This window comes from Eucalyptus grandis, chromosome 11, assembly GCF_016545825.1.
Source record: "Eucalyptus grandis isolate ANBG69807.140 chromosome 11, ASM1654582v1, whole genome shotgun sequence".
NCBI lineage: Eukaryota > Viridiplantae > Streptophyta > Magnoliopsida > Myrtales > Myrtaceae > Eucalyptus > Eucalyptus grandis.
Window position 1 is genome coordinate 27,625,189 of NC_052622.1, and position 11,462 is coordinate 27,636,650.

The following is an 11,462-nucleotide window of genomic DNA, read 5'->3' on the forward strand; positions in this document are numbered from 1 at the left end:
TTTTAATTACACTACCAAAAATTATTTACACTCTGAAAAAACCTTACTTGTAATTTTTCAAAAGATTTTCCCAAAAGTCCAACCAAACACAATGAAACACACCTTGCATGCTATATGCCTATTTCATGTTTGAAATTAATGTTAAAATCATCTCTTTATCTCTTCTTTTTTTTATATATCTTTAAAAAAAGATTAATATCATGAAAAATCCTAAATTTGTAAATTTGCAATATATTTACCTCATACTAATTATTTTTATAACGAAAAATTTCAAATTGATACACATGTGATAAATTTATCTCAAATTAATGTTTGACCACAAATAACCCAAATTTATTTCAAACTAATTTTTATCATGAAAAATCACAAATCGAAACACTTATGATAATTTTACCTTAAACTAATTGTTTGACCACAAAAAACTCCAAATTGATACATTTGTTACTAATTTACCCTTTTTTTCAGTTTTCATGAAATTGTATTAATATCTTAAAAAATTATAAACTACTACATCTATGACAAATAAAAGTAAAATCCTAAATTGGTATACATTTTAACTGTCATTTATCATCATCTAACTCACTAATTTAACAGTAAAATTTAACAAAAATTATCGAATCATAAATTTATCATAATTTGGGATTTTAGTTTAATAGTTTGTGATTTTTCACGATATTAATTATTTTTAAAATGTGTTTTTCCTATTTTTTGGGGGCCTATCGTGAATGGTGCAAGGACAAAAATGTAAATTCAACAAGCGCCTTCGTCGTCCTCCGCATCCCCACCGGCAAGAAAAATCCTCAAAAGCCTCCATTCCTGAGCCACTCGAACCCTCCAGCAGCATCGCATCGCATCGCATCCACCAAAGGCCTCGAGACTCGATGAACAAGGAAGACTCTCGTCAATCCGAACCCTCCCCGCGATGAAATCGATGGGCACCATCTCCACCTGCTTCGCCCTGCCCCCGGCCCCACCTCTCGCTTCCGCTCCCTCTCCCTCCGGCCGCCCCCACCTGCTTCTTCCCCAGGAGGTCGGCGCCGGCGCCGGCCCCCTCCTTCCCGGGCGTCTCGCTCGGCGGGGCCCGGGACCCTAGGGCTCCGCCGGCCCCGCGGCGGTGAGGGCGGCCGCCGACGTGACGGCCCCGGGCGCCCGCCCCGGGGGCGTCGTCGAGAGCGACAGGCTGCCGTCCGACGTGAGGAAGCGGGCGATGGAGGCCGTGGACTCGTGCGGCCGGAGGGTCACGATCGGGGACGTCGCGAGCCGGGCAGGGCTCAAGGTGAACGAGGCTCAGCGGGCGTTGCAGGCGCTTGCTGCCGACACCGATGGCTTCTTGGAGGTAGGTTCGATTATACTGTAATGCCGAGCACAAGCACAAGCATTTTTTCTTGAATGGCATTTGGTGGGCTGAGTGCCGTGCCATCTGTGAGCTTTACAAAACGTGATGTGGAGCGTTCATGTAGAAAGGTTACGTTTTTAAGGTAATGAATATGAGTGAAAGGGCGAATCACGAGATGTTGCATTTGGAACGGGCTTCGAGCTGTCCATGATGGCCGACCTGATCCAGCCCTTCAGAATTTATCAAAACGAGAAATGGTGGCTGCTTGAATTTCCCAAAATTGCAGCGAGCTTTCCCATAATTGTGGGACTATAAAGAGAGACTTAATTGTTAAAAGCATTCGGACGGACCTCTTCCGAATTCATCCATTAATGTTCTCCAGTAAATTGGAGATGGTTTGGCAGGTAGTACTTAATATGGGATACACCAGAATCTGTGTGCGCTAGAGTTAGTAGCCATTTTGAATCATCCAAAATTCGCTATAGAGCCTTGAGACCATTCAGGTGGTGCATAGTGGGTGAACAACAGTTCAGTGGCAGACTTTCTACCAATTGTATGAAGTATTTGGTCTACTAAATTGAATCACTGGCATATTCATATCACAAAATTCATGGTTGGAGTGTGATCAAGAAATGTGAGCATTCACTATGCCATCAAATTTTCACATGCCATTTTCTATGGCTTCAGCTCCATATCATTTCTTCCTCCATGTACTCATCTATTTCCATCTAGAACTTGATACTACTCTGCAACACTCGCTGGTCTCTTGCTACCTGTTCTGTGGCTTTTGAATTTGAAATTCACAAGGGCATGTAGTGAGGAAACCAGTGCTGAAAACTTGCACAACACCAGTATCAGTAGAGTTTGATGATGCCTTCTTCGGCTCACTACACTTGCGAGTAACGTGACCTAGCTTGGAAAAGATAGAGCATTCATTTTCGTCATGTCTCTTTTCCCCTTGGTGTTCTTGGTCATCCTACAATGAGCGAACTTGATCTTCTTTTCTAGTGTGTTGTGTTGGGAAGAGTGGCATTTATGACTCATACAATGATGAAAAGCTAAAAGGTGATAACTGCAAAATTTGGTACTTCTAGATACAGTGCATCTTTGTACAGCATGATCCATTGGAAACACCGACTATTTCCATGGTTGGTTCTGAAGAAGGGAATTTGTTCAAAACCACAGACATAGGTTTATTGGACATGGAAAAAAAGGATGCAGCAGTTGGAGCATTTTGATAGTTCTTTTGAGGATTGTCTTATTTATGTACTTGAGCAATACTTTATGGCTGGTCCACTTTCAATTGCCCCTGTAGAGAAGTTTTTGCACTCATTAGAGAAAAATCTTTAGGTAGCTGACGAATTGATCATCTGGTCGGACAATTATAAAAACCTCTCCAGCCATAATGAAATGGAGCATCAAGAAAGCTGAAAAAAATAATTACCGAGTTAATGTGAACTGACTATTTTCTTGCTAATCCATAATAGATCCAGGATGGCTTCTGTTTTCGTCCCTTTGGATGGGAGCACATAAAGGTTAATGTTATACCAATTGATCGAATTATTACCTCTAATGATTTGGCTCTCTTCTCGATTGAAGAACAAAGACTTGGCTTTGAAAAAACATTTGTTGTTGAAACTGGTGCATAGAGACTTTGGGCTATAAGAGTAAAAGGATCAGAAGTGGAAAAAAGAAGTCAATTTGATTGGAAGGAAAAAGAACAAGTTTGTACCAAGAATTTCTAGGGGAAAAATGACAATTGAGCTAACTTGCTAGAATTGTGGCAAGTAAGGTCACTTTCCTTGGGGCATAATGGACCGAAGAAGATATTGTTTAACTCCACTACCCCTTGTAGCATGTATGTTCCTAGTACTTTTTTGCTCATCGAATTTTGTCTTTCATAGAATGTAGACTCATGAGTCGCGGCATGTGACTAGAAACTGAGGATAGTTTGTTGAGCACCTTAAATTCTAGCTTGAAAAACATCGGTAGAGATAAAAAAACAGTGATCACCTGAAGTCAAAGGTGCCTATGTTACTCTTTAAAGACCAATTTGCTAATTATCAGGGGCTGTTGGCAAGAGCTTATACAAAAGATTCCAATTATCATTAGAAAATAAAGCTCAATCATTGCGAATTTAATTTTCTAAGAGAAGATATCATAAGAAGGAGGTGGTGGTGTTGTACATTTCTGTCTTAAGATGATTGTTGATCCCTGACTAAACCTATGGTGTTGTACGTTTCTGTCTAAGATGGTTGTTGATCCCTGACTAAACCTATCTCTATAGATTCATTTGTCGTTATGTAAAATCTTTAGGTTTTCGAGGACTGTGATAAGTTTATGGTTGGAAAGTGTTACCTAGCAACCTAGCACATACTTTTGTATTGTTTCACATGAAATTACAAATTATGATGCTGATGGTCTATGCTTAGAAAATGCAAAATTCCGTTATATATGGAGCAGAAGAGTTATATGATTGGTTCTCCCAGAGGAACAAGCACCTTTTGTGTTTAGACATGTGTAAAGATGAGATAATTAAAATTGACCAGACATACCTACAGTATAATGGAACATAGTGGAGTCCAGTTTATGTACTGTAGGGAATTGATGGTGCTATTTGAGCATACGTAAGACTCATTTTCTACCAAAGGCATTGAGTCGAGAAAAATAGTGGAAATTGAGATTATTGTGATTCTAGAGGTTCTTACTTGAATAAACAGCACAGATGAATTTTCTAGGAGATACATGAAACCCTTATTATCTTTGAACAATTATGTTTCAATTTGGCTTTTTGAAGTTCTTTCTTGAGTAATATTGTTTCTTTAAGGTTGCTTCAACAGGTTTCAGACGAAGGTGATGTCTTGTATGTATTTCCAAAGGATTATCGTGCAAAACTTGCGACTAAGTCATTGAGGATAAAAATTGAACCTTGGCTTGATAAGGCAAAGGTACCGATTTTTGTCTTTTTCATGTCCCAGCATTCTCCCAGGAAACTCTGTTGGTGTGTGCTCAGCTTGAAATTTGTCTTGTAACAGGCTGCTGCTGAGTATCTAGTGAGAGTTTCTTTTGGGACAGCCCTAATTGCTTCAATAGTTGTTGTCTATACTACCATTATTGCTTTAATCTCAAGCAGAAGGTACGTTTCCACGGTGATGTTTGACTTGCTATTCGTTTTTCATTTGTTTCTATAATTGGAATTGCATATAAATTCATACGATTGTGCACTTGAATTTTTACCTGACAGTGAGGAAGATAACCGAGGAAGACGTGGAGGCAGATCATATGACTCTGGATTTTCATTTTACATCAGTCCAACTGATTTATTTTGGTATGTTGGTTGCTTTTTCTTACTGGTAGACAGTGTCACTTTTTTAGGTCGTCCGTGGATCTTCAAGTGTGATTCTTCTTTACTGATTTATTTTGCTTTCTATTTTTTTTATTATTTCTTTTGGCTAGACACCATCTGGTTTTGTTTAATTTGAAAAAATCGAGTCAGATTTTGCAATATATTAAAGGTTTTGTGATTGACCTTCGTTTTATCTACATAATCCATAGATAAGGAACTGAGTGGGCAAGTGCTCCTTTCTGCTGCCCATATTATATAGTTGTATACATAAAGGATATATTTGCTGATGTTCATTTCTCCAATATACTAGTTCCATTACTCAATGTGTAGATCTATGTTCTCTTTAGTCTATGAGATGCAATCCGTTGTATACTCTGAAGGAACATAGTCTATATATGCACAATTTCTTTGTAAACAATTAGAACCATTTTATTAATTAGTTGCTGTTATTGTTTCATGCATGAGATGCATGGTTATATTGGTTTTATAAATTAAGTTATTATTCTTGCACTATGCATTAGCATCTCCTGGAGAAAGAACTGATATTTTTTTTGGATGAGATGCTTTCTGCAACTTAAAATGTCATGCTTCAAGATTACCTGCTTAGCGGTTTGGATGATGCAGGCACCTCATGTTTCTTAATTGAAAAGTTGGCATGAAAAATTGCGCATGTTCATACTCCAATCAAGTTAGCATAACCTTTGAGTGTGCATAAGAGGACATCCTTCAACATAACTATTACAGCTATACGGAACTTCAAATGATGTGTCCCATATTTGGTTTTTGGAAGGTATTGGGATCCATATTACTATAGGAGACGACGGTTACAAGTAGACGATGACAGAATGAACTTCATTGAATCTGTATGTCATGATCAGTCATCTTACATTTTCTTCGTCTGTTTCTACCTTCAGGAGGAAAAGTGAGATAACACTTTTTGAATTCATCTGCTGCAGGTTTTCTCTTTTGTATTTGGCGATGGTGATCCAAATCAAGGAATTGAAGAAGAAAGGTGGAAGTTGGTAATATTTGAGCACTGAGTTCAGTGGTCCGTCGCTGTTATCATTAATTTAAATTAATATCATTGTCTTCTTCTTGACTTGTTCAACTTGCATAAGTGAGAACTAATATCTGGAACTAAAGTAGTAAGCCTCTTGAATCGCCAAGGACGTTGTTGGAGCGCACCATGTAACACAGGAACTCAATGATTGGAAGATCCAAACACCTAGCATCCTTACCATGTTTACCTTTAGAGACTATTTATGCCTTGTGTGTTACTATTATCTATGCTTTTAATTGTGTAACCATATGTATCGATAAAGTACCCTGCATGTTTATCCAAAAGAAAAAAAGAAAATCTTAAGCAATGCATTAATGCTAAATAATGTAGACTATCAATAGAAGTGAAACCTTGAAACTCGATGCTAAATGATGTATTACTTTTGAATGTTTCTGCAGATTGGTCAATATATTTCATCTAATGGTGGTGTTGTTGCGGCTGAAGAACTTGCTCCTTATCTTGATGTAGAAAAGACAACAGATATGGTATGTAGTAGCTGGGTCATGGTGTATATCTGATTCTTATGTCCAGATAGAAGTTATATCCTGTTGTTGTCATGGCTCTGTTATCATTTAATTAGTTTTTGGGGATGCCTTCTCTATACTTCATCATTTTGATCTTACAAGAAGAGAAATGATAGATAAAAGAAGTTCCATGTGCAAAATTAAGCTCGAATGATGGACAATGCTTCAGACAATCTTTTCCATTTTATGTTGGTGATATGCATATTCTGATCAATCGGTTGGTTCATTTACTTAAGAGTATGTTATCTCCTTAAGTTCGTTTCTTTGACTATTTTTTGCATGAGATTATCTGATTTTGAAATTAATGGAATGATTGATCCTCATATGGAGCTCTGAGTCTTCTATTTTGAGAGAATGAATTATTTCTCCTTTTTAAATGTTGTGCAGATCCTAAATGAGTTTTGTTTTATATTATCATGAGTGGCCTTTATGAGTTTTATGGGTCTGTATATGGTCCATGTCAACTGTCATTAAAGAATTATGCACTGATTGAGCTCTCTCCTATCTTTTTCCAGAGTGATGAATCATACATCCTACCTGTACTTTTGCGTTTTGATGGACAGCCAGAAATTGATGAAGAGGTATTGTTAAATGCCAATTAAACACTCGATATCTGGGATATTTCCTCCTAAAAGTACATGTTAATTTGGGTATATCATGATTATCCTGTATTTGGTGTTCCACATTTTTATAAAGTTGAAGAGTGTTGATTGCGTAATAATCCCAATTGTACACATTGATATCTGAATGCATGGGACTCTTTTCCGACCGAAATTTGTTGCATCCTACATTAAAAGATTCTTCTGGCTGCTTGTGATGTAGGGAAACATTCTGTATAGATTTCCATCTCTGCAGCGCACAGCTTCTTCCCAGCGAACTGGAAGGAAAGAATATGTGGGTAGGAAATGGACTGATTGGGTTGGTGGAGTACAAAAGTTCTTCGAAGAAAGGAAATGGCAGTTTAGGTAGCATTTTCTGTATAATCATTAATTTGTAAAGAATTTAACGGCTAGCCCTAATGTTTGCTCACTCTGCAGTAAAGCTAGTGCATCAGAGAGAGCAATGGTTATTGGATTGGGCGGGCTTAATCTTTTTGGTGTTATCATTCTTGGGACGATGTTAAAGTATGTTGCTATCATAATAGATAATAGATATATCTCTCTCTCTCTCTCTCTCTCTCTCTCTCTCTCTGACTTAGTTTTTTTGTTTATTGGTTATGAAAGGGATTACACTACTCTACCAAGTGGGTTCATTAAGTTTGTTGCTGACATATTTCCCTTGCTTCAGGTACTATTGACCGTTTGATCCTACTTAGTTTCTTTTATTTTTGTTTTACCTTTTATTTTTGCCTAAAGTTAGTAGATTTTCATGTCAAGGTAATAGTAGATTGACGGAGACTTGACTGTGGTTGTTTCCCTGGATATGTTATATTCACATTATTCTGAATAGCAAAGTTCTGTCTTGAATATATGGCAGTGAAGGTGAATGTTTTAGAACTGGTGTCCATATAATTTTCTATATGCCAAGTCTTAGTTGAACCGTTGAACCTGTGAACTTTCTAGGCATGTTGCTGATTGGGGTTTTGAATCATTTCACAAATGCATCTCATCAACTTCTTGATGCATGTACACCGTGTATTGGTACTTTCCAGTTTTCACAAAGATATTTCAGAGCAGTTCTCTGCGGTTTATACTCTCTATCTATTTATACATTGCATTGTGACTTGAAATATCTGCAGATCTATGCTGGTTCATTTTTTGCAATTCCGGTGATCCGTTGGTTGCTCCTGCGCAAGAGGAATGGTGAAATTGAGAGAAGAAACCAAACCAGGCTAAAGTTTGCTCAAGCACTTGAATTGCCAGATATTTCATTGAGACGGAAGGTAAATAAGATTGTCGTTGTGCTCTGTCCAGCAGTTATTATTCTTTTTCTGGCAAAGGTTACTATTCCTTTAGTCAATGATCTACCATTGTCCTAACATAGTTTCTGTTTTTGAGTTCATTCTCGGTATGGTATTTTTCATTAGAATTTGTAAGTTATACGTACCTAACCTTCTCTGATCCTCTAGACACAGTAGCTTTTGCATTTGCTTTCCCTTTGTCTGCTTAACATAATGAACACTTAAGTGATGTTGCTATATAAGTGATTCCTAAGCAAGAGCGATAGCTCAAAACGTCAGAAAAACTAATCTTTACAAAATTGAAGATTCAAATGTCAAGATAAGAACAGGAAACAATTCCCACATGCACAAAGGTTACTTCAAAATTGAGAGGAAACTCAAATCTCTTGATGTTTCCAAGCAACTGGGTTGGTTGCCTTTACTATGCCAATGTTTGGGAGTCCCAGCTCATCATCAACACAGGCATATACTATCATTTTCTTCTATAAAGTTAAGACATTTATTCCATAACCGCAGCAATATGATATGTGGCTTTGGGCTGCAGTACTTGATTTTCACAGTAACTTGCTTTCTTAAAAACCATGTTTAGCTAACATTTAGCGTCTGTACTTTTGTAGCTTTTAAGTGCTCGGGAGATGGCACAAAGAACATTCATCGGACAGGATCGGATTGTCTATAGCACTGACAAGGACTTTATCGAGCAAGACTATGATGCCCGTGACTGGGAAAGGAGGTTTCGAGAGAATGAGAAATCGGAGTAAAGACAGATTCTGAAGTTCGTTCATCATGCACAGTAAGTCCATACTCGATTGATACAGGAGGAGAGCGGATGAAAGCACGTCGTGGTTGCCGAGGAATTTGCGTAATGGCTTGCATTCTCCGCGTAGGAAACGCCCCACCCACACCATATATTTTTTGTACCTGTGATATGTCACCTGGCGATCTTGGGCCAATGTTGGCTCCTGGATGGGCTGCTTACACAGTGACCTGCCAATTGCCAGTGTGGTGGTCTGTATCTCGATAAAATTAAATGTTAGTTTGGGCCTTTTGTATGTTAGCGATAAATGCACTAAAAGTTTTAGAATTTCTAATGAAAATATAATCAAATTCTAAAATTTTCAGAATGTGCAATTAACCTTTGTCGGGGCCGTCCCATGGGCCTTACTGATGTAATACTTTACTCGAATTGACATCCTACGTGGATTGTCATGTTAGTAATTTTCAGTGGTAATTAGTTACATTGTAATTTTTCCCAAATGTTACGATAAAATCAAAAACTTTAGGTGTAATCGTAATCTGTATAATAGATTTTCGACTCGGATTAATTTGGTAATTTTTTATATATTCAGTAGTATTAATTCCTTCCCGTGCCTTTTGTTCCGGTATCGGCCTTCTGTCAGCCATTCTCTTGTTCTCTCTCTCTCCTGAAATCCAGAGTCGGTGAAATCTTGAAGATAACCAAAATATCTAGATTCCCTCTTTTCATATTAACAACTGGAAAGTAGCCAAATTTAACCGGATTCGTCGGATTCGTTGAAATGCTTGATGTCTGTGGTCATGCACAAGCTACTTGAGAAATCAGGTCTAGTTGTGAATCCGGGTTCCGGTGAAAATGCAGTGGATATTGACGGTGGGAAGATGGTTACAAGGGCGCCAAAGATGGGTGCTATGGCAGATGGTGGCAGTGGCCAGTGGCGGCGGTTACATCGAGTGGCGGCAGTTTGGGAAAGGAGGAGGGAAAACGGAGAACGGAATTGATGGCGGAGCACTTGCTTGGCACCACGTAGGGGTGAGCGGTTCCCGGTTCCTTACAGGTTCCGCTTGAAACCTGGAACTTACCTTTGGGTACAGGTTTCTCATTTTTTGGAACATGAAACCTACTCATCAGAATCAAAAATCTAGAACCTACCTTGTCATGCCCCTGTCACAAGTTCTAAGGTCGGTTCTAGGTTCCAACATGTTCTTTTTTTCTTTTTTCTTTTCCATTTTTAAAAAAATGGAAATGAATGCAGCAATAATAAATGAACTTGGCATTCATCAAAGAAAATATAACACGAACACAATCTATAATACTCATAAGCGTTTAATATTCTAAAATGTGAACTATTTCTCTTTTGCAAAGTCCAATGGATCACTTCACAAAGTCCAGCCTTACCTTAGCAACAACCCTGCACCAAAATAAAGTCATATTCCTCATTGTTTTACAACTTCCAATGACTTCAGCAACTTTAGTAACAAAGCTTTCAGGTGGAGCCGCATGAATATCTCTCGGCAATGTTGCAATAATGGTTTCTAAACCAGAACTGATCTTTCTTCTGAGAAACTTTCCCTCTGCAAATATCTTGCAAATATTACAACAAAAGTGAAAGATCATCATAGGATAATTTTAAAAAAGAACCGATAATTTTCTTATAAATAAATGAGTATTATTTCATGGACTAGTAAATTTGATAATCTAATTATTGATTTACCTGCATCAAACAACAAACTAATCAAAGAATAGAGCTTCACTTCATATGGAAACTTAGATATGTTATCTTCCTTTTCACAAAGCACAAGTGACCTCATAGCAAAGAGACTTAGTCCTGCCCTTTCCTTGATAGGAGAAGAACCTTTGTTTGTTGCAAGAAAATCTTTCATTGAGCTAAATTTCTTCCCATTCCTGGGAAAAGTTTCCAAAGATGTCTAAGTGATAGAAGAAATATATAGAGCTAAAAGTTATAATGGTTATCTCGTAGATAATATAGACTTACTCTATAGCCACGGTCGGTTGCTTGATAACTGGTGATGGAGGAATTTTCTCTATGTTACCAGCAATTAGACCGTCCAATATGGATATAGACTCTGAACCCTATCAAAACATTTTTAATCCAAATTAGAAAGCAAAACCATAAACATGTCATCTTAAACCTCGAAGTCTGATCTCTTGCTGAAGTAAAAGATATTAATTGTCATCATAACTATAAACTATTTGCAGCCATTTCTGATTTCACGCGAAAAGAACAGCTCAAGGCATTATTGCAGCAAACAGATTAGGATATGAGAAAGCTAAAGAGAGATTGAAGTACAAGATTTTCTCTGAACCGCAATGAAAAATTACGGTAAATGTACTGTGAGTAGGCAATTGACTTCTCCACTGATGATTTTGCCGAACCAATGAGGACTCTCTCTGTTCTCTATCTACTGTACATATTTAACGTATAACAAAAGCTTCACTGGTTAATTCTTTTTTTGCCAAAAAAAATTTTGCTAGTGTAATAGTAGATATTTAGACAATAAGAACACATCTTAAAATT

At 37.7% G+C, this 11,462-nt stretch overlaps 1 protein-coding gene across 1 annotated transcript; it reads left to right on the plus strand.

The window, feature by feature from the left end:
• Positions 1-922: 922 nt before the first annotated feature.
• LOC104425639 (uncharacterized protein At5g03900, chloroplastic) lies at positions 923-9,297 on the plus strand. Its single transcript, XM_039305241.1, has 14 exons — positions 923-1,030; positions 1,094-1,336; positions 4,177-4,284; positions 4,372-4,472; positions 4,581-4,664; positions 5,473-5,545; positions 5,639-5,704; positions 6,141-6,227; positions 6,782-6,847; positions 7,089-7,231; positions 7,304-7,390; positions 7,490-7,553; positions 8,005-8,148; positions 8,784-9,297. The coding sequence occupies exons 1-14, from the start codon at positions 923-925 to the stop codon at positions 8,925-8,927; spliced, it is 1,518 nt and encodes a 505-aa protein (XP_039161175.1). The 3' UTR covers positions 8,928-9,297.
• Positions 9,298-11,462: the final 2,165 nt, after the last annotated feature.